Source organism: Athene noctua, chromosome 2 (genome assembly GCF_965140245.1).
Source record: "Athene noctua chromosome 2, bAthNoc1.hap1.1, whole genome shotgun sequence".
Taxonomy (NCBI): Eukaryota; Metazoa; Chordata; class Aves; order Strigiformes; family Strigidae; genus Athene; species Athene noctua.
In genome coordinates, this window is record NC_134038.1 from 54,207,795 (window position 1) to 54,234,314 (window position 26,520).

Genomic DNA, 26,520 nt, shown 5'->3' on the forward strand with positions numbered 1-26,520 from the left:
CTCACTTCTCCATAGCCAATGATTCAAGACATTTCCTTCAAATTAGATTTAGTTTATTCCCTTGTGCTGAACATCTGCACCAGAGATGGGATTTAAAGCTTTCTAAAAAGGAAAATATGTTAGGTGCACATTGAAGATTTTGTGCAGCCCACAGAATGTTCAGAAACCAATGCCCCTGTTAAATACCAAAACACATCTAAAGAGTTTTTTGAGAAGAGCTGTTTTACTGTTCTGAAAGAATGTAGTTCATGTGCATCAAACTGCTCCGAGAACAGAACCAATATGAAGTAAACAGAGACAATCTGTGAATTGGTTTGAAATCTGCTTTGCTGTTTGGAAACAAATTGCTACTGTAGGTGTAGCAACTGATGCTTTACTGTGGTGAACATCTTGGCTTCTCTTCCAGTGGAAATAGTCTCTGCATTCAAGTAAGTATTAAATTCTTCACTTTTGTTTAATTTGGCAAACAAGGAAGGTTAAACTCTGCCGATGTCCGGGCTTATATTCAGTAAAGACTCTAAGTAAAACAAAACATTTTTGTACATCATTGAGTTTTCATTTTCTTTCACTATTTGCAGCCTTTGCAGTTTTGGCATTGTTATTTGCAGCTTAATTCCCTTGGTTTGCATGTGTCATTTGACTACACATTAAAGGTTCAACAACAGAAACCAAAATTATTTTAGCTAAAGGCAATAAATCACTGACAACTTTTCATGCTTGAATTATTTACTGGGCATCTATCAGTCTTCAGACAAAACAATTACATCATAAACTGAAAAGATACCATGGAGGTAATTTAATACATACGACCACACATTTACCAAGTTTGTCGTCCACTACAGTGGCTTCAGTTGCTTCTGAAGGTTCACCAATTCCAGCTGAGTTGCAACAGCGAACTCGGAAACAGTAGGATTTGCCTTCAGCCAAATCAAAAACTGCAAAGCGAGGAGACTTCACTGGGATCTCGGTGTTCACCCTTTGCCAGTCCTCTGTGCCGGCAATGCACTGCAGTCAAACCCAGAAACCGTGTTTGGAACAGAAGTCTTGGAAAGTTGTGTGCCTAACCCAACAAGACTTTCTACCCAGACCACCAAATGCATGTCTGCTATGGAGAACAGAGAGTCACATTCCTGGTTTTGGGCCTTTCCACAGAATGAGCACATTTCAAAGCTTACGAATCTGCCATATATTGACCTACTCCAGAAAACATACATAAAAGCTTGCTGGTTTTAATATATCAGAACTAAACTCCTCTCCACCACAAGGAAGTGATGTTATTATGAACTGCATCCAGTTCTGGACCACTTTCAAAATAAGTTCTGCAGACATTCAACATAACACAAAGAACAAAACTCTAACATTACCACATTGCTTCTAGATGTTCTTGTGTCACTCTTAATGTTTTTGGGGTGGCTTCCAGAATTAATAGGGATGTGACCTTCATTTTCCAGAAAAAAAATATAACATGTACAATTAAATTGTGAATTGTTTTTATTTCTGAGGCTAGAAGCTCTACATACCATGATCACTTATATATTAATATTAGTGATTAATTTTTGCCTGTGATTTACATTAAGGATAATTTCAAGTAGTGGTTCTGGTTTCTGAGGGATTTCAAATTCTCAGGAGAACATTATCTGTGACATTATCACTATGTGATGTTAGTGCTCAGTAGTCAGCATGCAACAGGTTATTAAAAAGCTTTCTTATATGGAAACTCAAAATTCATGTATTCATCCTCTCTAAGCCTGTTGCTAAGTGAAGCTCATTTATTTAGACCAGATTTTGTAAGAGAGATGAAAAACACATAATGGGAAGATATTTGTGTCTCCCTTGATGACACCTCTAGACTGATAGGGAAAAACATTGATAAAAAAGTTTGTGAGCCATGAGATACAATTAAAAAGGATGATGGTGTGAAGAATTTTCTAGGCTAGCAGCCATGCAAAAACATCTCAGAAAAGCAGGACACTGAAATTAAAACGGATTCTGTTCTAGAAAAGAAATTTTGTCATCTTTGTTGAGTTGGTGAAGCAAATGCAAAGTTAATGTAGAGGATAAATATGAAAAGGCAGCTGGAGGAGAAAGTGCTGATGCCAAGAAACTCTTGCAGAATGCCTCCATTTAAAATGTTAACAATCTGTCCCACCAGACAAGTTTAATTTATACGAATGTTAATTTTTTATATATTTATGTATATGTCTTTAAACATATAGTTTACATATATAGACATGTGACTTTGCTCTATGCTTTCTCATTATAGAGGGAGTTCATCAACCTGTTTACTCTAGAGTAGGTCAATGACACAATTCATAAAAGGGTATTACATTGTGTGACACATTCTGCATCTACTTTCCTCTTTCCCATCTTTCTTTTCTTCCTAGTTTATCTTAATCTGCGGTAACAGTTATCTTGATGAAGTTCTAGTCCTGGCCGTAATTTGGAAGTCTCCGGTGAAAATGAAAGTTAACTAAAAGTCCATAAGAGATACCAAAACAAATGTAAAATATTGCCACAACAGGATTCTGATTTTGTCCAATTTTACCTTTTCCACAAAGTACATGATACCCTCATGGCCCCGCTGTCCAGGGGGTTTCCAGCTGAGCACAACATAGTTCTTGGTGGCTTCAATAACTTGGAGGTCTGTAGGTGGACCAGGAACAACACCCTCTGAAGGACAGAAGAGAAGAATAGGAAAAGGAATTGGCATTTAGTTCCTTCATATTTGTATCAAAATTAGTGCCATAATTAAATATAGAAGTAGTATTAACATACCTTGGCACCTGACATTTTTTTAAAACATGGAATTAAAAGTCTTCTAAATACTGGTTTTAAATGTCCTTCTTTTAGCTCTAAGCATGTTTATTTGTTAGGTCCTGAATAATAAAACCTCACCTCCACAACCAAGTTGAGAGTTATTCAAGGTCGAGTGACAAAGAACAACAAACTTTGGGTGCATGCCAAAGTCCACTGAACTCCCTGGGGGTTTTCCTAATTACTCAACCAACTTCACATCAGACTTTTGTAGGCAAAAGGGCTGTGTTTACCTGCAGGTTCTTCCTCTGTGACAATAATCTGGCCAGTCCAGGGAGCAGAAGGGTGACCTGAAACAAATATCAGAGGTATCATGGAAATGGGGCACTTCAGGAACTTTTGAAATAACAAGAAAACTGACTCTTCTGTGGTTCAAAACTAACATTTGCAAGATTCATGTGAGCTCCATTTTTGGTTACTGCTGTGACTGTTGCTCATGTAGCAAGCTAGTTACCCAAGCTAGTTGTAGACTTACCAGCTTGAATATTGACAGCAGCTCAGCAATCAATATAACTAGAAAATTTAATCCACTGAAACATCTATTCCTTTCTGAAATGTCACTGAAGTCACCTAGGTGACAAGCAAAGGTATTTGGCTCACTCAGCTCATTGTTTTCAGAGAATTAAGTTCATTTTCCATACTCTATTCATTTGCTTTAACAGCTCACTCATAAAGGAACAGCCAAATTCCTGCAGGCTGCTCTTTGTCTCCTTTTAATCACTTTCCCTCACATTACCAGCTTTCAAATCATGGGTCACAGTCACGAAGAGAAACGGCTCAACCTGACTCAACATATCCACTTGATATGATGTAGGTGGCTCTCTCAGTGCTTCTACATTACTATATTATTGCAGTTATGCATTCAGCTACCAACCAGGCCAATGCACTTTCAGAGATGATTTTTGCAAATGCCATTCTCCACCTCCGCGTGCTCACCTTACTAATCTGTTTTGGAGATGAGAGTAGAGAGGGAGCAGGTGGGGAGAAAAGAGGATCATGAGGGACGAGAGGAGGAGATAAATGGGAATAAGCCACCAAGACCACACTTCATCTCCTGACACAGCTTCCATGCTTCCCATTGAGAAGAAGAGACCTCCCCCAGTGTTCAGGTTTCACATGTCTGTCAGTACACAATGTTTCCCAACAGTGCAAAACCTCCTTCCTCCCACCTTCTGGTTTTATTTTGAATGGGAACCTTGATCATCTGACAGCAGTCTGTAGCTTTCAGCATTACATACAGTAAGACTACCAGCTGGGACTGTGGGAGCCCTGTAGCTTTGCATACAATACCCCTTCACATTGGACCATTTTAAATAGTAAAACTTCAGAAACAAGTAGAAATATTTGGAGTTCAGGCATATGATTTTGACATATGGGTAGAGAGGTGGATTTGGAAGCAAAATGTCTGGGACGTTGCTAGGCCACAGGAGAAATATCCTTGACTTGCCAAATGTTAACTTTAAAGCAGAGAGCTTGGGATCTGTTGGGCTACCGTGGTATTACACTGATGTTATTGCAAGACTTTGATTGTCACATGAACACAGAATCAGACACCCTTGTCTGTGGCTCAGAGAGAAACTATTCACAGGATCTGTTCAGCTATTTTGTTGGCTGAACAAAAGCGAGTCTCTCTCGGCAGTTAGTTCCCCTGTGCCTTTTCCCCACGTCCTGTAAATTCAGAGCATAGCACCGCAGCCAGCCAAAGCCATTTCAGCAGATAGAGCACTTTGTGCACAGAGCACAGAGATGATTTCTCTTGGCAAAGCTGTCTCCAAATATTTTGGTTTTGCATTGCTCCCTCTAGTGGGATTTCGAATGTTTGTGAGTAGATAGTCACTTTTTTTTTTTTAGAAGAAAAAAAAAAAGGGAAAAAGAAAGAGTTGTGACTTCTTAAACCTCTCAGGGAACCTGCAAAAAGCACATCTTACTTCTAAGCCTGGCTCTGTCAGCAGGATCCAGAGCAGCCACGGGCTCTGACACCCGGGACGGTAGGCTGATGCCAGCTTTATTCACAGCTCGGACTCGGAAAATGTAGGACCGGCCTTCAATCAGACCAGTGACAGGAAAACGAGCAAACTTCACGGGAGTCTCATTGCATTGGGTCCAGTGGGTGGTGCCAACCTCACACCTGAAAAATACAAAGAGCAACAGCAGTGCTGGGAAGGGAAAAACGCAAAGTCGGAGCACTTGCCCCCCTTTACACTTCACCATCTGTTCATGTTCATTGGCTAGTCCGGACCAGTTTCCTGAGCAGCATTGTATACTGGTAACACCAAAGCAGCTGCACCGAGGGGTCAGGGCTGAAACACCGTCTGGTTATGCACTAAATCCCTGGCAGCTGCACCTCTTCTCTCCTGAACTGACGAAGGGACAGGAGCAGAACTCACTTTACTGTTTAAAGCCTCCAAAGTATGCTTAGGGAGTGTCAGCTTTAGCACACTTGAAGGGACATGAAATACATTCATCTTTTGCAGTTGCCAGAACATGACTAGTTCATCTTTCATGCAGTTCTCCACTGTACATACCCCAGAATGATGAGCATTATGGGGCGTGGAGACCTCCATTGTGAGTTCTGTGACCAGCCCAACACACAGATGGCTGTGAACAGAGATGAAGTCGGGGACTCGGCCAGACTCTGCTTTAAACACAGCTGGGGCTGCCAAGGGAGCCTGCGGTGTGTTACCGTGCCTACCCAGATTTCTTGGCACATGCGAGCATCTCTTTTCTGGGAATTGTTACCATCTCTCTCAGTGCAGTTTTGTGGTTCTGGTTTCTGTTTGGGGTGAAGGATGCCCAAACTTTGCCTTTAGCATTAGCAGAGACTAGTCCTGCTGCCTCAGGCAACCTGCTCACTCTACAAGGCAGTTAGGGGCTACCCTGGCTGAATATTTGGGTGTCTAAATACCTTTGGTGGGATCAAATACTGGAGAGACGTAACACAGCTTTGAATTTAGGAGCAAATGTAGAATTAAGGAGGTGAACATAAGAGAAAAAGCAAAGTGCCATTTGCCTTGCAGCTATTCTCAGTGCTGACATCCCTCAGTAGGCTAGTTTTAAATGAGGTATTATTTTTAATAGTCTAGTCCTGTCTTTTGTTTAGGATTTTTCAATGAATGTTAAAGAGATGTAGCTTAGACCTAGCACAGCATAGTTTCAGCAGCTGCTAACACTCAGAAATTATCAAACCAGTAAAATTATATTTGAATTGAAAGTACTGATGTTAGATTTGTTTACCAAAGGAATATCCTCTTTTTACACATATATAATTTAGGTATATACAATGGCATAATATAGTAACATATTTGTTCTATATATATGATGTTTGGGGATTTTTTATATGCATCTGAATAAGCCCACATGAATTCCATATTACTAATTATGTATTCTGTTACTGAAATTCAAAGAAACATTATCAGCTCTGAAGATCATTGCAAGTCTCAAAATACTCACTGAATTTCTTCAATACCAAGCTTCTGGAATCCTGCCACTGTGTGACACATTCAGGTTTCACATTTGTAAAAATTATTTCCAATTCTTATTGTTGCAGAGAAAAACACATAAGTGTGATCGGCATGAAACTTGTGAATCTAAGAGCTTGGGAAACTACAGCATGTAAAAGAAATCCAAGTTCCTTTGAGATAATATTTTGCTTTCTGGTACATAATAACTATTTGGAAAGAGGGGGGAGAGCACTGATACAGAAGGAGCCGATCCTGTAAGCTACCAAACACTGCAAAGACCCAAGGCCCCTCAAGGCTCACAGGAAGCAGCGAGGGCTGAGCTATGCAGCGTCTCACAGAATCCTTTCTATGTAGTTAGATGAAGCAGGATGTCATTATTTCCATGCAAGTTAGATCAGGCCCAGCCAATCTAAACCAAAAAAAAGTTACTTTCTTCTGGCCAGCAACAAGAATGAAAATAACAAATGACCATTTTATCTCATGTTTTTCAATGTGCTTTTTGAGTTAGAGTGAGCAGCAATATGAACTCTCCAGTCTGGCATGCCCACTGACCTGTCAATGAAGTATCCAAGGATGGGGTTTCCTCCATCGACAGCAGGCTGCTTCCAGGAGACGATGACATAATCTTTGTTGGCATCTAAGCACTGCACATCCAGTGGTGCACCAGGAGCTCCAGGGATTTCAGCATCAGCATCTGTGAGGATGGAGACATACGTTTCCAAATGTGAACCATAGTTCTTTACCCATTACTAACCTCTAAGGACCAAACTCTGTTTCTCTGAGCCAAAAAAAGAAGTTCCACTACTGGCTTCAAAAAGTTTTTATATTGCTAGTTTGGTTTTCTCTTTGCCACATTTACAAATACTTAATAAGTTACAGTATACTGTAAATGTAATTCACCTAAGCATTTTAAATAAAATTAGTAACATTCATTCTGGTTAGGTAGCTGCCAGAGCTATAGCTGAACTAAAAACTTGGCAGACTACATATTTACCTGTTGTTTTACTTAGGAGAAGAGGCCTTACAGATCTTGCCTTACAGCCAGGCAATAGCTCAATCAGAAGTATTCACCCATTGGATATACAACACTGAATTAAATATCACACATAGTCCTTCATTGTTTGTTTTTGGTTAGCTATGAACTGCAAAGGCATCAAAACCTTTTGAAGTTTAATTATGTTACACGTACATTATCACTGTGGAATATTACCTTCATAAAAATGAGCATATTGTACCTTTTAAGTGTTTATCACATATCTGTGACTGCTGGTGTCAAATGGTCTTGACTCCAGCATCAGCTTCTGGACATAGCTTATCTAAAGCATTAAAAAACAGAGCATGGTGCTAGGCACTGGGGAATTTCACTGTTTACACAGTCAGAGTATGATTTGTGAGATGGGGTAATTTTCATGTAGAGAAAAATAACCTTTGCAGGAAGATTTTATGAAAGACTTTCAAAGAAGAGAGGTTGTTTCTCTGCAGAATTTGTAGAGCACACCAGAGCACACCATTGTAGAGTACACCAATTCGTACAATTACATGTAGCATTTTTCAAGCCTTGTTGTGAGCACTTCAAAAGAGGACCTGACTTAGACAAGAAGGATGTATATACCTGGAGAAAAAAAAATTTTGCTAATAAATATTATTCATACCTTCCATCTAAACCCCAGAGTTCTTAAAAAGGCTTGAAATTTCAAGGCATTACAGGATTTTGTATTACAATATACATTTTTTATGCTTTTGGCTTTCAGGAAAAAAAATTACCCAGGAAAAAAATAACATGCTTCATTAAGTAAAAGAGTACTCTCCAGAAAAAAAAAAAACAAACACACTTTATACTTCTCTTAGAGTAGCATCACATGGAGCTTCTGAAGTTGCACCAAAGTTACTGAGTCCAGGTTCTAATTACAGCTAACTCAATGCATTTTTAAAAACAGTAACATAGAGAGTTGGCAACCCAGTTAACAAAATAATACGAACATTAAGAGTCATAAAAATGTCTTCAGTAATCTCTGTACAAAAAGTTATAATTGCCCATATTTACTGCCTGACGAAACATGAGACGCCACAGTTTCTTTCCAAAACAGACTGGGAAATAGCCGGGACAGCCAGCATTGCTGATCAGTCTCCAGGAGGCTAGGATTTCATCCCTGATGGCTTGCTGACAAATGCTGACCCGTAGCCATGGCAGAAGAATCACACACACTCTCTAAGCCTGTCTAAAGACCTAACGCTATGAGCGTTATCACTTCCATCAATACACAGGGATTTCTGTGCACGACACAGAAAGACAACTGCATGTGCTTAAATGCCACAGCTAGCCATTTATATAAAATTTGCCTACAATTTAGGAGGAGCAGTGAGGAATATACTAACCAACTGAGACTGTGGGGACCATTTAATTAGGAATGGAGAATATAATTAATCTAATTTGAATTTGGCAAACACACTGATTGGCTAGCAAGATGATTATCTCTGGTGAAAGGGATAGTGGGTTCACGGTCAGGTCATACTTGCATTGCTAGAAGATGTAACAGGAATGAGGGTGATCATTTACTTACATGGCAGCATAATTTAAAACAAAGCAAGAAAGACAAGTCTTATTTCTTGTCACAGACGATCATTTCAGTAGACTCTTTCTTCAAGTGATGAAAACATCTGCTTCAGTCATATTTTCTGAGCAGGCTGCTATCTCACACAGCTCTGCCAGACTTGGCAACACAGTGCCATTCTGGGCATGGTCTCAGAGCCAAGAATTTCCAGAGCCTTTTGAATTGGCATTACACACTTCAGCTGCTTTCAGCAGCTGGGACAGATACAGAATTAGCACACAACCTGATAGCCATGGCTCCTTTTAAAGAAATAGTTCTCTAATAGAAATTCAAGGAAGTTTTTCATGGTACAATCAAACAACACCCAGAGAAATGACATTTTAATTCTACACTTAGCTGCTTTATTTTAGAGAATCACAGAATGGTTGGGATTGGCATACAACTCCCGAGATTGCCTAGTCCGACCCTCAGCCCAAAGCAGGGTCAGCTAGAGCTGGTTACCCAGGACCATGTCAAATCAGGTTTTGGATATCTCCAAAGATGGAGGCTCCACAGCCTGTCTGGGTAACCTGTTCCACTCTTCAACCACCCTTGCAGTAAAAAAAAAGTGTTTTCTTATGTTTAAATGAACTTTCCTGTATTTTAACTTGTGTACATTGCCTCTTGTCCTCGCAGTGGGTGCCAGTGAAAAGACCCTGGCTCTGTCTTCTTTACTCCCCTCCATCAGGTATTTATACATGTGAATAAAGACCCCCTAAACCCTCTCTTCTCTAGGCTGAACAGTCCCAGCTCTCTCAGTCCTTCCTCATATGAGAGATGATCAAAGCCCTTAATTACTTTCACAGCCTTTCACTGGACTCACTCCAGTGAGTCCATGTATCTCTTGTACTAGGTAGCCCAGAACTGGATCCAGCACTCCAGATGAGTCTCACCAGTGCTGAGTGCAGGGGAAGGACCACCTCCTCACCCTGCTAGCACTGCTCTTCCTAATGCAGCCCAGGATGCCACTAACCTTTGTGACAAGGGCGCATGTTCACATTGGTGTCCACCAGCACCCCCAGGGTGTTTTCTGAAAAGTGGTTTTCCAGCCAGTCAGGCCCCAGCCTATACATGTGCATGAAGTTATTCTTCCCCAGGTGCAGATCTTTGTGTTTCCCTTCCACTGTATTTTTTCCTGCATTGTGCGTTAGGGAGAATCCCTCAAACGGTGCACAAAATATTGATCAAAACAGTACACTTTAGCTAGCAGTGAGATGGATATAAAAATACATTTTTAAGTTATTTTGTAGATTTTTCCTATTCACCGGCTGAAATCGAGAAAGAGTAGTAAAGTTACATCAATATCCTAAATTTCATCCTCAGAATGCCACTGGAGTTTAGAAGTCTTCTAGCACATGACACCAAAGCATGAGTTATGCATTTTTCCAGAGATAACAACTGGAAGCTATATTGCTAGAATCTATTAATAGAAAATAATTATTCTCTTTTTATTGGGAAAAAAAGAACCTCAGATGTCTGAGACTGATTTTGCCAGAATGTTTTCCTCATTTCTGTAGTGAGTTTTATTCACAAGACAGTATCCTACCTCGAACAAAGACATAACCACTGTACTCTTCATAGTAGTCTCCCATCACCACTCGCAGAGTGTAAAGACCTTCATCTTCCTTGTTTGCATGAGTCAGTGTTAATGAAGCTCGCTCCCCACTCCAGTGCATCTGGACCCATTTGGATGGTGTAATAAGAACACCTAGAAATTAGATAATTTCATTATGAGAACTAGCTGGATCTACTGAGGAATAGATTCTGAATACAGAGAATATATTGGAATAAATTAGAAATACACGAGACCATTCTTATTATGCAACTTTCATCTTTGAACACAATCATAAATTACAGCTAATTCTGCTCTCATGCCAATTTTGTCTTCACTTTCAAAGTGTAACTTCAGAAAGCAACAGCTTTTATATCAGCTGTTGCACAAAACACTTGTGCAACTACTTAAGAACTGTGTTGGCATATAAATAAATAGTAAAAGCTATGTGGGGTATGTAGATGGACCACATAGATGTTGGAGCTGATCGAAATGCTTCTGATTTAAAAACTTTTTTAAGAAAGAAAAAAATCCCTAGAAGACATTTTCACAGTGCTTTGTCAGTTTTCTAACTGTGGTTCCATTTCAAAAAGTTAAATTTTGAAAAACTTTTAATTGAAAAAAATCAAATATTACTGTTTGGAAATCCGAGAAAGTGATGACCAAATCATAACATTCACATATGCTGAAATAAATAAAGATTTACATGAAAGAAGTTTATATTTCTTCTTGTCAAACATTCTCACCATTTCTGTACCATTCAATGTCTGGTTTGAAACGCTTGATATCAGGACTGATGACAACTGTGCAGCCCAGACTCATTGTCTCGCCTTCTCTCCCAAAGGCTACATCAAACTTGTCGACAAATCTGATTTCAAACCTGGAAGCATAGCCATGAGGGGTAACGCCAACTGTATAAGGGGAAAAAAAATCTGGCTGTTTACATTTTCTTTCTTTTTGCAACAAGAGTAGGATGCAAAAGTACCCAATGATTATGAATACAATCTCAGGTGAAGTTTAAGGTATAAACAGGAATAATATATATCCAGTCATCATCTTCAGAGATAATTGCAGTATTAAATAATCCAAGCGCTCACTACCATAGAGAATCAACTATTTCTTTATTCATACAATTCTAGTTCTTACAGATATTTCATTTTATCAGGGAGAGACTCCTGCAGAATTTAATTCTAGAATCTCCAAAATTTCAGATCCGGTGTTTTATCATTTTATCATAGGCCTTGCTTTATAACTTAAAAAATATTTATGATTAATGATTTGTTCATGTCAAGCTGATCCTTTAGTTTACATGATTCTTGTCTTTCCCTGTTTTAACTCCTTGCTCCATCTCAGGGAAGTCATGTGTCAACTCAGTCTTCATTTTTATAAGATAAATAACCTGGGGCAGAGGGAGGGGGGCATGCAGAGCTCTTAATATAAAATGAACTCTCTATTCCCCAGGCATTCAGCCTGCTTCTGTACTTGCTTCTGAATTTATCTTTCCCGATGCTGTGTGACCCAAGTTGTGCAGTGTTCCAGACAGAATATCCTAAGTGCCTTACACTTTCACTGCACATACGTGGCTCAGAGGCTTCCATGTTTATTCTGAAAATAAGCTCAGCTGATAAAACCTGTGGTCACATTTTCCTTTTCCTCAACCTCCCTACACTGGTAGTTCTCAGTCTTCCTGTGATCAATGAATATATGGAAATCATTGTCTTCCTTTCCCATAATCAAGTAATAAATCCCAAACTATATGGGAAATACGTGGTCTTGCATTTTGCAATGTGGTACATAATTTTGTTTCTATTATTTCAGAGCTTTGGTATATAAATGTCAGCTAGTTTGCCTTTGCAGCATACCTCTGATTCTATTTGTGCTGCTACAATAAAAGAAATGTCCATTAGTCTCATCAGTCAAGCCGTCCATGCACAGGGCCCCTAGGGCACTTCACCCACATGGCATAGGTAGGTGGACTGTCTTAACATCTTGGAAGTATCTATGCAATAAATCACTTAAAAATGTGAGGTTTTCAGGTAAAACAAACTACATTTTTTACCTTGATATATCCAAAATATTCAAATTAGGTTCTGGTTATTTGATCATTTCTATGCATTTTCGCAATACATGGAAACGTGTAGCTGCAGACAAAAATGATTACGTCAACTACTCTACCTATGCACATGCACTCCCTTGCTTTTTTTCTAGGTCATGTTTTACATATTGCAAAAGATGAAGTGTCCCTCTCTTCGACAGCTTTTATTCCACGGTGAAGTGTGGTATTAAAAGGATGTTTCTTATATAAGAAAATAGCCATAGACCTGGAAGGCACCTCACCCTATAGGTGAGGCTAAGACCACCTGAAATTGTAGAGCTCAGTACCTTTGTAAATCAGACCTGCTTCCTTTCTAAATAATGTTACAAAATATTCTGCTGAGTCATTTGTCATGATGTGGCAACTGTAAATGGATGCATCAAAGAAACATATATTTCAACTTACAGCCCAGAGGCATGGAAGTTCCAGCATACAAAAGACTTGCATCAATTTCTCCTTTGTACCCTAGACAGAAAAAGAATAATTTCTGTCACTATCACCAAGAGGTAAAGGCTCTCTGAGCCATAAAACCAGAATTGGTAATGTGCATCTTCACAGAAAAACTCAAAGGAAATATTTTGCAAACCTACTCTTTACCACGAGGGAAGCATAAGCCGAAATTTCTCCTTTAACATTCATAGCAGAGGCCCGATACTGAGCAGTGTCATCAAAATCACATCTAAAATGACAGAAATGATTAGGCAGGGCACCCATTTACTCCTTGGCATAGCCTCTCCTATGTTTTAGATTAAAGAAACCCTCAGAAATCTGGGTAAAATCTATAAAGAAGTAAAAGCTTGGGAGACAGACGTACTGGACACTGTAGACTGATTGTAGCCATTAAGTTTTTATCAATGTTAAAAATCCAATGTTTGAAATAAATGTCTCTTTTCAAATATCACTTACAGATTTGAAATTGAGAATACAGCAGAAGCAGTAAAAAACTGTCTGATAATATTTATGTAAGTTATCTCTAAGTTACCTCTAATTTACTGTTTCCTATGGAGAGATGCCTAACATGGAAGCTGTAGAAATGGTAGATATCATAAAATATTTTCAAAGGGCACCTACCAGTGTCTAAATTGACAAATACAGGGTGTTGCTGATTGTCAAATTAGTTGATTGGGTCTCATGTTTTCAATGTTTTTTAATGCAAAGTGACTGCAAAAATTTCCCATTTGGAGGATGAGTACTGTTAAAGATCTTTCTTGTGTGTGAGGACATCTCAGTTCTGTTCCTCTTTTCAGTAAGAATCAGGAACTTTGCTGTATTTGAAAAAGAGTTAACTCACATATTTTTACCCTGAACTAAATTTTTCTCATGTTTAACTGTACTCATGCAACAGACAAATGGAAAAGTAATCACAAATGTCCCACATGTTCCTGACTCAGCCATAAATAGAATAATAATCCAGATAAATTAGGTAAATTGCATATCTTCTACTGAGGAAAACCAGAGCTGTTTCAAAATTTAGTAGACAACATTCATCTCAGCTGTACAAACTTGATATCTCTTACATCCCCAAGAGACACGTTCACATTTTGCAGGTCTCAATCTATAGCAACATTTCATTTTAAGATATATGTTAAATTATCTAGTATTCCCTTACGTGTTAATCTCCAGTGAGTGCAGCCCATATCGACTTTCAATTATGTACTTGTCAGGGTGGGTCTGTACATCGATGGGCACGTTGTTTTTGTACCTATGGAAAAATGAAGGAACAGTATGTCACAAACAGAAATGTATAATTATATACTTTAAGAGGTCAGGTGCTTGATGTTTGAAATATAACATCAGTTTCTGCATGTTTCTCCTAGATAAACTGTAGTCTAATTTCCTGCAAAGACATTACATATCTTTGGAAGCTTAACCTCTCTCTCTCTCTTTGACCCACCCCAGGTGTATTTTATTTTCCAATTAAAAGGAGAAAACAGTCTTGAATGGTACTAATACTACTACTACTTGTATTACTACTACTTGTAAAAGAACAGAGGAGTCACATGAGCAACATCTCAGAGTTTTGTGAACTGCAAACAATGAAAAATCTGTAGCATCCTTACCTACTAGGTATCATACACATTTTGTTTGGTTTGCATACTTGATCTACTTTTAAAACCTGCATTTTTACTTGCATAGCTAGGTTGGCAGAAGCTCTGATGCGGTTAGACTGGTAAAGAAAAGTTGTCTTGCGAGTAAAGTGCATTGCAGCGGGGCATCTGGTAAAAGCTGTGCTGCCAAAAACTTCTCTGCCTTTACAGGTATGACTGTAACTATGACTGTTTTCTGGTACAAGTATATCTTCAGGTAGGAAAATTTTGCTGTTCAAAATTCCCAGTAAATAATTTGAAGGAATGAACAAGTACTGATCAGTAGTGAGCTGGTACTGCTAATTTCAGAAGTTATATAAACAGCTTGAGACTCACAGAGGGAGACTTCAGAGGTTCATGATAAATTCTTCCTCACCACTTGCTGCATAAAAAGTCACTCATTCTGGACAATACATGGTGTAACCAAGTAAATGCTCTAGTGAATCCTGTCTTAAGTAAGCACTAGTAATATGGAACAAACTGGCAATGGGATCCTAATAAAATTACATACTGAATTGTATTCAGTACATTTGGGATTGATTTGAGGGCATAAAGAAAGAATGTTTCTTAAGAAAGTGTCTTCCTTTAACATAACTTTCCCTGTGCTCCATAAAGTTTGTATAAAAGGGAAGTGGAAATATAAATTACCATAGATAAAAGTATCTTTATCTCTTACTTTGATGTAGCTTAAATAAACCTTTCTCTTCATAAGCCGTAACAGAGACCCATCCAAAGAGCTTTGCTTCTTCATTTCATATTTTACATTTTAAATCTTATGATTTTCAGGAACTGGTCTGGTGCCAGTGGCTTGCCTCACTTCACCAAACAAGTCAGTAATAAGCAGTTTTATTTTTACATATTTTTAATATGTCTCAAGATCAAGCTATATCTGCAGTAAATCTGAAAATTGCCTTTCAGCACTTTCAGTGTTGTGGAATAAAGAATATTTCCCTGGCTACATATATTTGGGCACAGTAATACACTGGGATTTGTCCAGGTGCCAAAGTGAGCAAGGATCATAAATCCTAATGCTTTTCATCCTCATCTTCCTCTCAGCAAGACATCTATGAAAAGGGACTCAATGCAGGGCAATACTCTCTATTCTGGACTTCAAACTGTTGCAGAGATGCTTGACCTCATTACAGATCTCCTACTGCATTATCCTCGCTTATAGCAAAAAATAATACATGGATCCGATAAGAGTAATCCATTTGCCACCACTCTTAACCTCATCTGTGCGATGGTGACCCCCAGACTGATCTGCCTGGGAACATCTGGGCATCTTTACATTCCATGTAGTGTGTCAAATAGTTTAGAAAATAGAATAATGCCATCAGTTCCTAGTATTTTCCAGGGAATAGGAAATCCTGTGAAACAGGACTTGATTTCATAATCTCTTTAATTTTTCTTTAAAAGACTGGGAAACCCTTGAATCTTGTTGGCAGCAAAGGCATTTGGTAGCATGTGGTGCTGTGCAGAAACAAGTTTTAACTGAGTCATGCCAGCAGCAAGAAGTACTTTCACTTCTTTTGTCTTCATTATCAGGTAAGCAAAACATAATTGATTCAATTATTGTTTATTTATATTAATCTATGGAAAGAATAGGGCTCGTGTTAGAAGGACCACTTGTTATTTCTGGAAATGCAAATTCCAGAACCACCAAGTCATTAGCTAATGTTGGACTGCAACCTCCCACTGTCATTATGCACTGATAGTTTATGCTTTCTGCTACTGGTTTCAAATGTCCTGGGTTTTCCATACACTTTTTCCAAGGGAGTTGGAACAGCTGCATCAGACAGTAACGTTTTCTTTAGAGAAAGTTCATGAAGCTTTGTAATTTTTCAGGCATGGTATGAAAAAAAGGTCTTCATTGTTTATAAGAAGAACGACTGTTTGGAATACATGACTGACATTTCATTAGAAATGCTGAATGAAAACTGACAGATCCAGGTCAGCACTATTCTAGATCTCAGAGAAAAGACACCTGCTGAAATGGCTGTGAACACTTTTTTACCACTAGTAGCCTGTGGCAAACTGAAATCCCTTTGGAATTCAGACGTATGGTAAAATGATGTATTAATTTCCACCATCCACATTTAGCACTTAGATGAAAGGCTGGTTCACAGTGAGAGCAAAGGCAGACAGCTGAAAGCTTGGTTTAACCATGTCAGTTTTTTGGGAGAGGGTGAATCTCAAAGTGAAAATGGTTCAGCTCTTGTGTAAGTGGTTAGGATTCAGGTTACAGAGCTGGGTTACAGCCATGAGAGTAGCTGATCATTCCTTATGCCCAGCTGAGACCAGACCTGAAAGGTTGGTCTGGAATCCTCTCTAGGAGGAATGTCAAAACAGGGCACTAGCAACCCTTATGTGATGGGAAAAATGTGTCTGTGCAGAGCCTGGCTATTGGTTTTCATAGTCTAAGGAGAAAGATCAAGTGACTTTGTGGGCACCAGCTCTGGTCTATTAATGTACTTCTTAGTAGCACTTTTTATCATGTCCTGAGATTAAGATTTTTAAGATATAAATAAAGACAGAGTCCATGAAGCAATTCAAGTAGTAAATTGAAAAATATGAGTATTACTTGACATCATGACATAGTAGATGTTTACTGTTGTCTCCACGAATAGAATCTCCATAGGACTTATTCCTAATTAACGCTTAACTGAATACAGGCTTATTCTTTGTTCATTTTACAAACACATACATACATTTTATATAAACATTCCAGAAGAATATTTTAAATTAAATAATGAGCATCAAATTTCATTTTATGTTTGAAAAAAGTTATTACATAGTATCTTAACAACTTGATGGCATCTGTGTAGCATGAAACAGATAAGAAAGATCAGCTCAATAGACGGTGACACAGTAAAGCTTCACAAGTCACTGTTAGTTAAGCTAAGTTCAATTCCAGTCAGGGTAAAGTTTAACACAAAAGTCAAATTAGACCTTCATCTATGACTAAGAGCATATTTTGGAATTCTCACAGTAAAGATTTAGTCCAAAGGCCATTCAAGTGAATAGAAGATTTCCAATAGTCTCCAAAGTTTTCAGAAGACCTGGACGGTCCTGGATCTATCTGCAGTCTTTCACTTTGAATAATTATGATGTGTCTGCTATGAACACCCTGCATCATGAGACTTCAGTTTCATGGAGATACAGTACTATAACTGCTCAGCAGCCAAGCAGCTAGTTCTTAACCAAAGCATGCTTTAATGCTTCAGGGATATTAATGGCATTTGTAGACTAAACAGAAGTATTTGGAAAATATTATTTTAAAGATAGTACTTATGATAACTTAAACTGCTATTTTTCCTTCATCACCAGACAGAAAGAATATATTGGATGTCTCTATGAAAAAAAAAAAAAAATCTATGTATTTCTATTGCTACACAAAGTATTATTCTGACTTTTAATACTTTGCTTTCTTTTTGTACAAGGTGAATTTCAAGGTGTTTAACAGGCCTTTGTACCTGATTTTTTTTACTGAACTTGTATCTTTCCAGAAAAAATACCATTTTCACTGAGATGACTCCAGATATTGGTTATGCGGTGACTTTCAGTGCTAGAGATACAAACTTACCATGTAACACGGGGTGCTGGCCAGCCAGCCACAGAACAATGAAATCTGACATTTTGCTTTTCCCAGATAGTGTGGGAACGAGGCTCAATAATAAACTCAGGAGCATGCAAAAGTTTATCTTGATTCAACTTCTTATGGAATGCCTGAGTGTCTTCTAGCTGAAAAAGAAACATTTGATTATAAACTTCAGCAGTTATAAGCGCAAATTATTAATACGCAAAAAACCCATATTTTTTTAAAGAGCAGTAAGAAAATATGCAATTTTTATTTAAAAATCCGGACAGACATACTTAATGTATTTATCTCATCTGGACACAGATAACAAAATTTTCATCTTCAAGAAGTTCTCCTTCCCAAATAGCTAGATTTTTCTTTTCCTTAAAACTATTCTAAGTAAAATAATTTTCCACGTTTAATTATTTCTTTTAATACAGAGCAAAAGTGAAAGGTGAAGGTCTGAAACTCAGATGTCTTCTGTACTTTTGCTCTAATGCAAGATTGTATATGCCTAGATCATCTCTGGCAGACCTGCTCTCAAACCCTTCTTGCGGATGGGATCATTCATCCTCCCAGGGCAACCGTTTCAACTGCTTGGCTATCCACTGAGCTGGAAAAAAAATCCTAATATACTATAAATCTTGCTTTCTGCAAGCCAAACTATTTATTTTCTGCCCTAACTTTCACATATATGGAGAATGACAGGTCCCTGCATTAAGGTTATTAAAAGAAGACAGCTTTCATAATCCTCTCAAGTCTTTTAAAAACTGCGCAATAGCAATTTTCCTTACAATTGTTGTTTCTCAGTTCTGGACAGGTTCTACTTGTCCTCAACATTCATAAGACAGTAACTACTCATTATCAGAAGTCCAACAATCTCTGACACAATTAAATAATTGTCCCTATATTTTAATGACAATACTTTGTTAACACACTCAAGAATGGCATTTGGTTTTATATGACTGACAATAAATTGACTGACATTAAATTTGTGACCAGACTTCCAGATCCTCAGGTACTTCTACCTAGCCAGGCATTCCTCATTTACTTATTCTTTTCTTTCGTGTGTAGTAATTTCCATTGGTTGTTAACAAATTTTATCTTCACTGTTTCTCAGTTTTTGAGATTATTTTGAATTCTTACCTTGTCCTTCAAAGTGTTTGCACCCTTTCCAGCCTCACGTCATGAGGATATTTTATAAGCTTATCACCAAATCTTTTTCTCAAAACATTAATTTGCTAAATGAAACATATTTGCACTTGATATATTCTGCCAGTCTAGTCATAACAGATTTGTATATTTTTCAAGGAGTTGCATAATAATATCAAAGCTACCCACAATTAGAGATTAAGTTCCAGATGTCTTTGGCAATTCCTTCCCTAATTTACACCCTATGATTAAAACTCTGGGGTAAACACTTTGGACAAGCTTATTCTCGGGCCATTAAAATCCAGAAATTACCCCATCACCTTCTTATTGGCAAGATACATATATATCGGCACCTTTCCTCTCTGCCCAGCAACTGCCTCATCATCCAGGTGAAGGATGCTGTCCCATTTACCTAGGTGTGGGCATGACCAAAGAGTGTTCCCTGGCCCCATTCTCCCTCCCCTTCTCCCAGCACGACACGTTCCGGTGCCTACCTCAGGCACAGTGCCTCTTTTCTTACCCACCTGACATGAAGATAACAAGACTTTAAGTCATTGAAAAGGTTTCCATTGAAAGTACTTTGGGTTTTTATTACCATTTTTGTGATTGCCCATAGTGTAAATCAGGGCCTTGTTGTGCTAGGCAGTTTACAAACACCAAACAAACAACACCCATGCTGTTTACAGCCTAGGTGTTAGCTTCTACTCTTTTACCGTTTTCTTCAGGGCCACACGTTCAGCAGACTCCCGGATTGCTACTTTCCTTGATTTTTTTTCATGATGTTGCTCTTCAGAAGTTGACTTGGCCACCTTGCTGACACTAACTCCTTCACCTGTTGCAAAAAGGTTCCTCTTGGCAACATACGCAGCACTTTCTTTAATTCTTTCTTCTTCTGTGTCTGTGATCCCACTGATACTCACTTCTCTGAAAGAATTTTCAAAAAGCAGAATCCCATTGGAAAATGCTGAGAACGTATTCCAATTATATTTTCCATCAAATTAGCAAACTACAGTGGCCAACATTCTTACATATTTCTGCTATTATAGTCTCATATGTATTCAAAGCAGAAACATGGAAGGATACTGCAGAATGACTATTGTACTGTCTAAAGTCATGGCTGTTTTCAGTGCCTCTCTGTATAAGTATGCCATACACATTTTCAGTTTAGCCATTATCCTGCTGTGGTCTTATACCTCCATCACTATAAAGATGACTGTAAGGAATACCCACAGATCTCCAGTTATTGACGTACAGCTGCAGCATTCATCATAACACTACCAAAGGGGCAGGAGATAATTGTAGCTAATTGATAATTGTATAACATGTCCTCATTTGTGATTTATATAAAAAGCCACATTACTGTATATCACAAAAAGTTGTCTTTATTCACAGAAAATTCAGTCCTGTAATGTTTGAATGTAACTGTTCTTCCAAATGTTCGCAAGAAGATGATTAAGGATTTCCTTGAAACATCCTCCTCAGGCTTTCTACAGAGGTAAGATGCAAGGAATGGTTACTCTCAGTGGGTACAACCCTGTTTCCATACGCACAGTAGAAGTACCCTTGCAGTCATATTGTTTGGGCACTCTCAGAACATTATAGCTGCTAGTAGTGCACATACAATGAGAGTTCACTGACTTAAGGAGAAACGTTAACATCCTTCTGCTGAGTTTAGCTACTTTAGGGTAACATCAGATGGCATACTGAAAAGAGGTTCTGTGTAAGTTCTTGTTAAGTGCCATCTTGCAAGAACTATAGAGAAAGCAGCCTCTATTTATTTCCAGAATGCACTTAAGCACAGCCTTACTATCTTATCATAAAATTCTTACTACTGCTACAAAGCAAAAAAACTAAGAAGAATTATTTTTTTCTGTTTTCTTTAAAATTGCTAATATTATGCATTTGATAGCACATCTCAACACTCAAGAAAATTTGGATTCAAGCCCATAATTAACTGTCCAGCCCCTTATCTTTGAGCTAGAAGATCAGTTCAGAGTGAGATGCAAGACAGTCAAGCGGTGGCATGTGCTGTAAACTTAATTACACATAAAGATTGCTCTAAAGACTAAAATTAAACTTAATTAACAGCATAGAGCTTTGACCTCCCTCATGTGTTCAACTTGAACTTTGTGTTTCAGGCTTCTTTAACAGGATGATCCTTAAATGTATCAGTGGGATGATTGATTGCCCTCACTTAGGCGCATCAGCTGCCCCACATATGTCTTCGGAAGGTGCAGATATATGGCAGAGATTTCTAAATACAATCTTAAAAACTCACTTTAATGAATATGAATGTAGCTGTCTACATTCAGTTTAAATGGATCAGTGGCATTTTCTTTCGAAGGCAAGCTGACATTATTTCCTCCTTAATTATAATAGTTACGATCTCGGCAAATTCACAGTATGGACCTGCTCCTCAAGGCATAAAGCATCTTCTGGGAGCTGATTAATATCCTCAGACTAATATAGGACTTGGCCTAGTAATCTGCAGTAGTGGTCCCCAGATGCTTTTGATCAACCATATTAAATATTTAGATTTGCTAATCATTTCTTCCTGTTATAATCTTCCCAGATCAAAGAGAAACATGTTCCCTGAAATGATGAATGCATCAGAAACAGCACACAGTACCATTTAAGAATTTATTCTGCAGGGGTTTCAGTAGAAAACGTTTTTCAAACAGATACAACAGGATCAAACCCCAAATGGCACCCACAAAATATTATTTAAAGGGTATCTGCCATCTGCAGTCTTTTAGCATAGGCTTATTAGTGGTTGCAAATAGATCCACAAGACACATCCAGTACCTTTAGCACCTGTGGTATAAAATCAAGCTCTGGGTGTTTTATTATCTAGAATACTGGCTGGCTGTCCTTAATTTTATCTTGCAATGATTAGGCTAGATGTTTAAGAACAGTTGTGAAGTGAATAACCTGAGCAAGGGTTTTTTTTACAGCAGAACCTGAGAGCTCCAAAATAGAACCAAATAATGGAAATGGTGACATGGCACTGAAGGTCATCCAGCAGTACAAGCAACAGCTCCAATGAACCCACAGAAAGCTGACCTTTATAAATAACTATTCCTTGTAAAAGCTATCTGCCCATGGGAAACAACACACCAATTTCAGAGGGGAATTTGGGAATGACATAGAACATGCACATAGTTTGATGGGCTTCAGCTGTTATCTTTCAAACAAAAATAAATATCTGACAGGAATGTGGCATGCAAATTCCATAGTCTTGGCATGTGATCATGAACATGATGCCAACAGAAAAAAAGCCTAAAACAGATACCCCAACCAGTTCATGCCATGTTGAGTTGGGCACCCTAACAATCATCATATGCCCTTTGTATATTTTTTACCTAATAAACCACCCCTATTTGGGTCATTTCATGGCACAAAAGCACACATAACTTCCTGAGTTGCCATATACAAAAAGTAAGATCAATACTGACAACACGAAGAAGAATAGTAACAATGATGTAAGAATCCAACAGTATCTTTTAATATAGTACTGCACAGACACAAAAAGATTAAGATACACACCATCACACTGAGTTAGATATTACTGTATGCATTTTACAAAAAAGTGAAATAAGAAAAGATGATTTGTTAGGATTTCTTAAGACATTAACATGACGTGATAAGATCACAGGGGCCTGTAAAAAAGCTAAGATCATCATCCAGGAGTACTAGCCATCAGTCATGATTTTCAACTATTGACCAACACTATACATTTACTTTTGTAGACTTAAGACACAATAAAGAGGGAGGCTATTTGTGCTTGAGGGCATAGGAGACAGGTGATGGTGAGCTGCAAATCTACTGCTACGTAAGCAGAAACACTGGGTGAGATGCAAAGGTAGTGGAAAACTTTGAAAATATGTTACTGCTAGTTTTGTGTGAGACATATTTATGTGTTTTTGTCACAGAAGATTTAGCTGAAACTCCAGAACGATGGTTTAAAAAGGAAACAGTGTCTGCTTCTGATTGTTGGTTGGATCAAAGAGTAGTGAATCTGACACAGAGATGTACAAGGGGTGAGGAAAAAATTACTCTGAGATAGTGGAAGGGAATTAATAAAAACCCAAACTGCTGGTCTCATCACAAAAGCATCACAAATGCTCAAAAGCCAAAGCAATAGCATCTCCCACTGACAAGGTGGAACTTAGTTTCACATCAAAGCACAAGTCTGGACACAAAGCAGAAGTGCCATTGAGTGCTGATTAAGCAGTAGACAGAAAAGCACTGGCTCCCAGAACCTTGGAAGTGTCCCATGAAAAATGTTGTGCTGCAGAAAAAAGACAAGTTGAAGGAAGATTTCTGTTCAACTGCAGGTGGGCAAGGAATTTTTCTCCTGGCCTCCAGTCAGGAACCAGTTTTCCACACCCCAGTATGTGTTAATCTGAACAAGTGACTATGCTCAAACTGCCAAAGACTCCTAATAAAATCAGTATGCCATACCCCAAAAAGGGCAGGGGAGCCTCCTTGCTCATGTTGGTTCTGGCTTCCACATAAAGTTCACATTCAGCTTTACTGAGAACATTGCTGCAGTAAAATGTATTACATCAGTAGTAACCATGCAATAAATACCACCAACACGTGAGATCAGCATGAATCATTACGATGGATTTGAGAAAGTATTTGGTTTAATTCCAGGTTTTCCCTGTGCCAGGACAAAACATTATCACATCATTTCATTGTTTCCATATTTAATGCTTGGTAAAAGATGTTGAATTACAGAACAAGTCTTCAAACCAAAAGAATAAGCTAAATAACATTGACAAGATGCTTGTCTGGTTCCCAATAATCAGGGTTATAATTTTATCTTAATTTAATAGAAAGTGGCCCTGGCAATGTGTTCAAAACAAACTCCAGACACCTAGGTTTATTTGTCCTGGCTCTGGATGATCAACATCTGATTTTCTGCCAGTCAGATATGACTTGTCTTTGTCTTTTTATCATTCATGTGAGGTGCAAACAATCACCTTGAGATCCATTAGTGTAAAAAAAGATTAATGGATTTGTTATTTTATACTTGTTAATAAAATGTCAGAAAAAAGATATCAAACAAAAGTAAAAAGAACATACCGTCCTGTGAATATGGGTACTGAGTAGTCTATGGCTTTGTTCTCTTTGTCCTCAGATACCAAATTCTGTTTTGCTCTCTTTGCTTTGGGACTCATCTTATAGGATTGATCTTCAATCATTAAATTGGAATCTTTCAGTCTGAAATAAAATAATATTGTTAAACTCAGAAAAAAAAAAGCTGTTAAGAAACTCTCCAAAATAAAATTAAAGTATTAAAAGTTTTTGCTCTCTTATTTGATAAGCAAGAAAATATAATTTTTAAGAGTCACAGCTTCAGAGTTATTAAACACATAACTAAATGCACTTTTGACAAACTCATCATTACAAATAAAACATTGGTGCCCCTTGATATAAAACTTAAATAGAGAGAATAAGCAATATACCTGATAACAATGCACATTTAATAGCTTCTTGATTTGGGACTTGGAGAGTTTGCATACCCAGTTTTGGTAGATCTTGAAGTCACTGAGACCACTCAGTAATCCTGAAGATTGTATTTGAACTCATAACCTCTACTTTACCAAAATTTACTGTCCTGAAATTGTCTGGTCCCCAACCAAAATGTTGGTGTGCAAATATATTCAAAGTAATAATGCATTTAAGTCTCTACAGAAATTGTAGTTCACACATTGCTCAGTAACCAGTGTTGCCATACCCACTGCTCTCCCATACTACCCCAGTCCATTGAAAGTGAAAAGCTAAGTAATGCCATTTAACATAGCACAGATAAATGATGAGTGGAAAGAAAGAAGAGCAAACCACATGGAAGGCTTCCCTCCACACCAGCCTGAGAGGGATTCTGAAGATTGTGAAGCATATTTGAGGCAGTCATGTTGAGTTCATTTTTAACATGGTTACCTGTTGTGTTAACAAAGCTCCAAATACCTCCTTCCTCCTTTCCCAGTACAACACATCTCTAACTCCCAGATCCATGGAGTATCCTAATTATAGCTGTCAGCCTTTTAGAAATCCCCAAAGTACCTATTCATCTCTGTCGCAACATCACCAAGGGAAATCATATGTGAATCTGCTTCTGGTTCGGAGATTCATCTACACAGCAGAAGCTTACCACTTACATGCACAGACTGAGGAGAATTAAGGCACATGCTTTCTCAGCAACACTCGTTAGCCCAGACATATACTTCTAACGTGGCTAACCTGCTTCCCATACCCTGGGTAGCTTACATTGGTGGCTCTATGCAGCATGCTGTACACATATAATCAAAACTCATGCTAGCATGGGGCCTCTGAGAATGTTACACATGTATAAGATTACAGATACATGCTTGGGCTAACGTTTCCCTTAGGCTGCAGCCCTGCAGAAGTACCAAGCTCCAGAGGTGCTACCAACACAAGTCATACCAAGAAGAGTGCTTGATTTCCAAAATACATGTTGATCTAGCCATGTGAGGGCTAGAACTGGGTCCAGTTTCACTCTCCTATCTTTCTTTCCTTTGTTTCTTTGTGCCTGTTCCTTTGCTCAGACTGAGTTCTCTCCCTATCCAATGCCTGTTAAATCAGTCTCCCGTTCTCTAGCTTTATTGTCTTTTTTACTGTCGTGTCTTCTTCTCCATCTAATTTCTTGCCCAAACTTCACATCCCCTCCTACATCTGCTTTCCAGCCCTCATCTCTTTGTCCTGCCACTCCCAGCACCATCAGTAAGAGTTTCCCCTCCCTTCTGATTGGTACCCATCTCATCAGACTTGGCTGTATTTGGCTCACCCAGCATCGCAGTGAGGCAGCCCCCTCCTCTGTGCTCCCCAGGTGCTCACTTTATAACCACTGTCACCAACTCTACAGCACCACTGCTGAGAAATGCTTGGTCCAGGGGATAAAACCATGCACCAGTTCCTCCTTCCTCCTCCCCCTGTATCCTGGTTTCCATGCAAAAAAACCCCACAGCCAGAGAGCAGCTGTGGCACACACCGCAGGAGTGGGGCCAAGGGTTTACCACGTCAGGCACCACTGGGTGAGCCAAGGCACAGACCAAGTCTACAGGAGAGAGGCGCTGTCTGCTCCAGGGTCTGATGCCAGGCATTACCCAAAACAGCCCAGGACAGAGTCCAAAGGAGGCGGATCCAGCTTTAGGGATGGAAATC

The 26,520-nt window shown here is 38.6% G+C and overlaps 1 protein-coding gene across 3 annotated transcripts in view; it reads right to left on the bottom strand.

The window, feature by feature from the left end:
* The window catches only part of MYOM1 (myomesin 1), a 78,686-nt gene that overhangs the window by 40,767 nt on the left and 11,399 nt on the right, over positions 1–26,520 (bottom strand). For all 3 annotated transcript variants that reach the window (XM_074899138.1, XM_074899137.1, XM_074899136.1), the window contains exons 3-15: positions 24,421–24,558; positions 20,043–20,253; positions 18,184–18,341; positions 14,123–14,215; positions 13,104–13,192; positions 12,919–12,978; positions 11,165–11,329; positions 10,413–10,574; positions 6,828–6,969; positions 4,743–4,942; positions 3,048–3,104; positions 2,546–2,670; positions 822–1,005 (exon numbers count right to left, since the gene is read on the bottom strand). In XM_074899138.1, the coding sequence (XP_074755239.1) occupies positions 822–1,005; positions 2,546–2,670; positions 3,048–3,104; positions 4,743–4,942; positions 6,828–6,969; positions 10,413–10,574; positions 11,165–11,329; positions 12,919–12,978; positions 13,104–13,192; positions 14,123–14,215; positions 18,184–18,341; positions 20,043–20,253; positions 24,421–24,558 (1,784 nt within the window). The remainder of the gene's footprint in view (positions 1–821; positions 1,006–2,545; positions 2,671–3,047; positions 3,105–4,742; positions 4,943–6,827; positions 6,970–10,412; positions 10,575–11,164; positions 11,330–12,918; positions 12,979–13,103; positions 13,193–14,122; positions 14,216–18,183; positions 18,342–20,042; positions 20,254–24,420; positions 24,559–26,520) is intronic.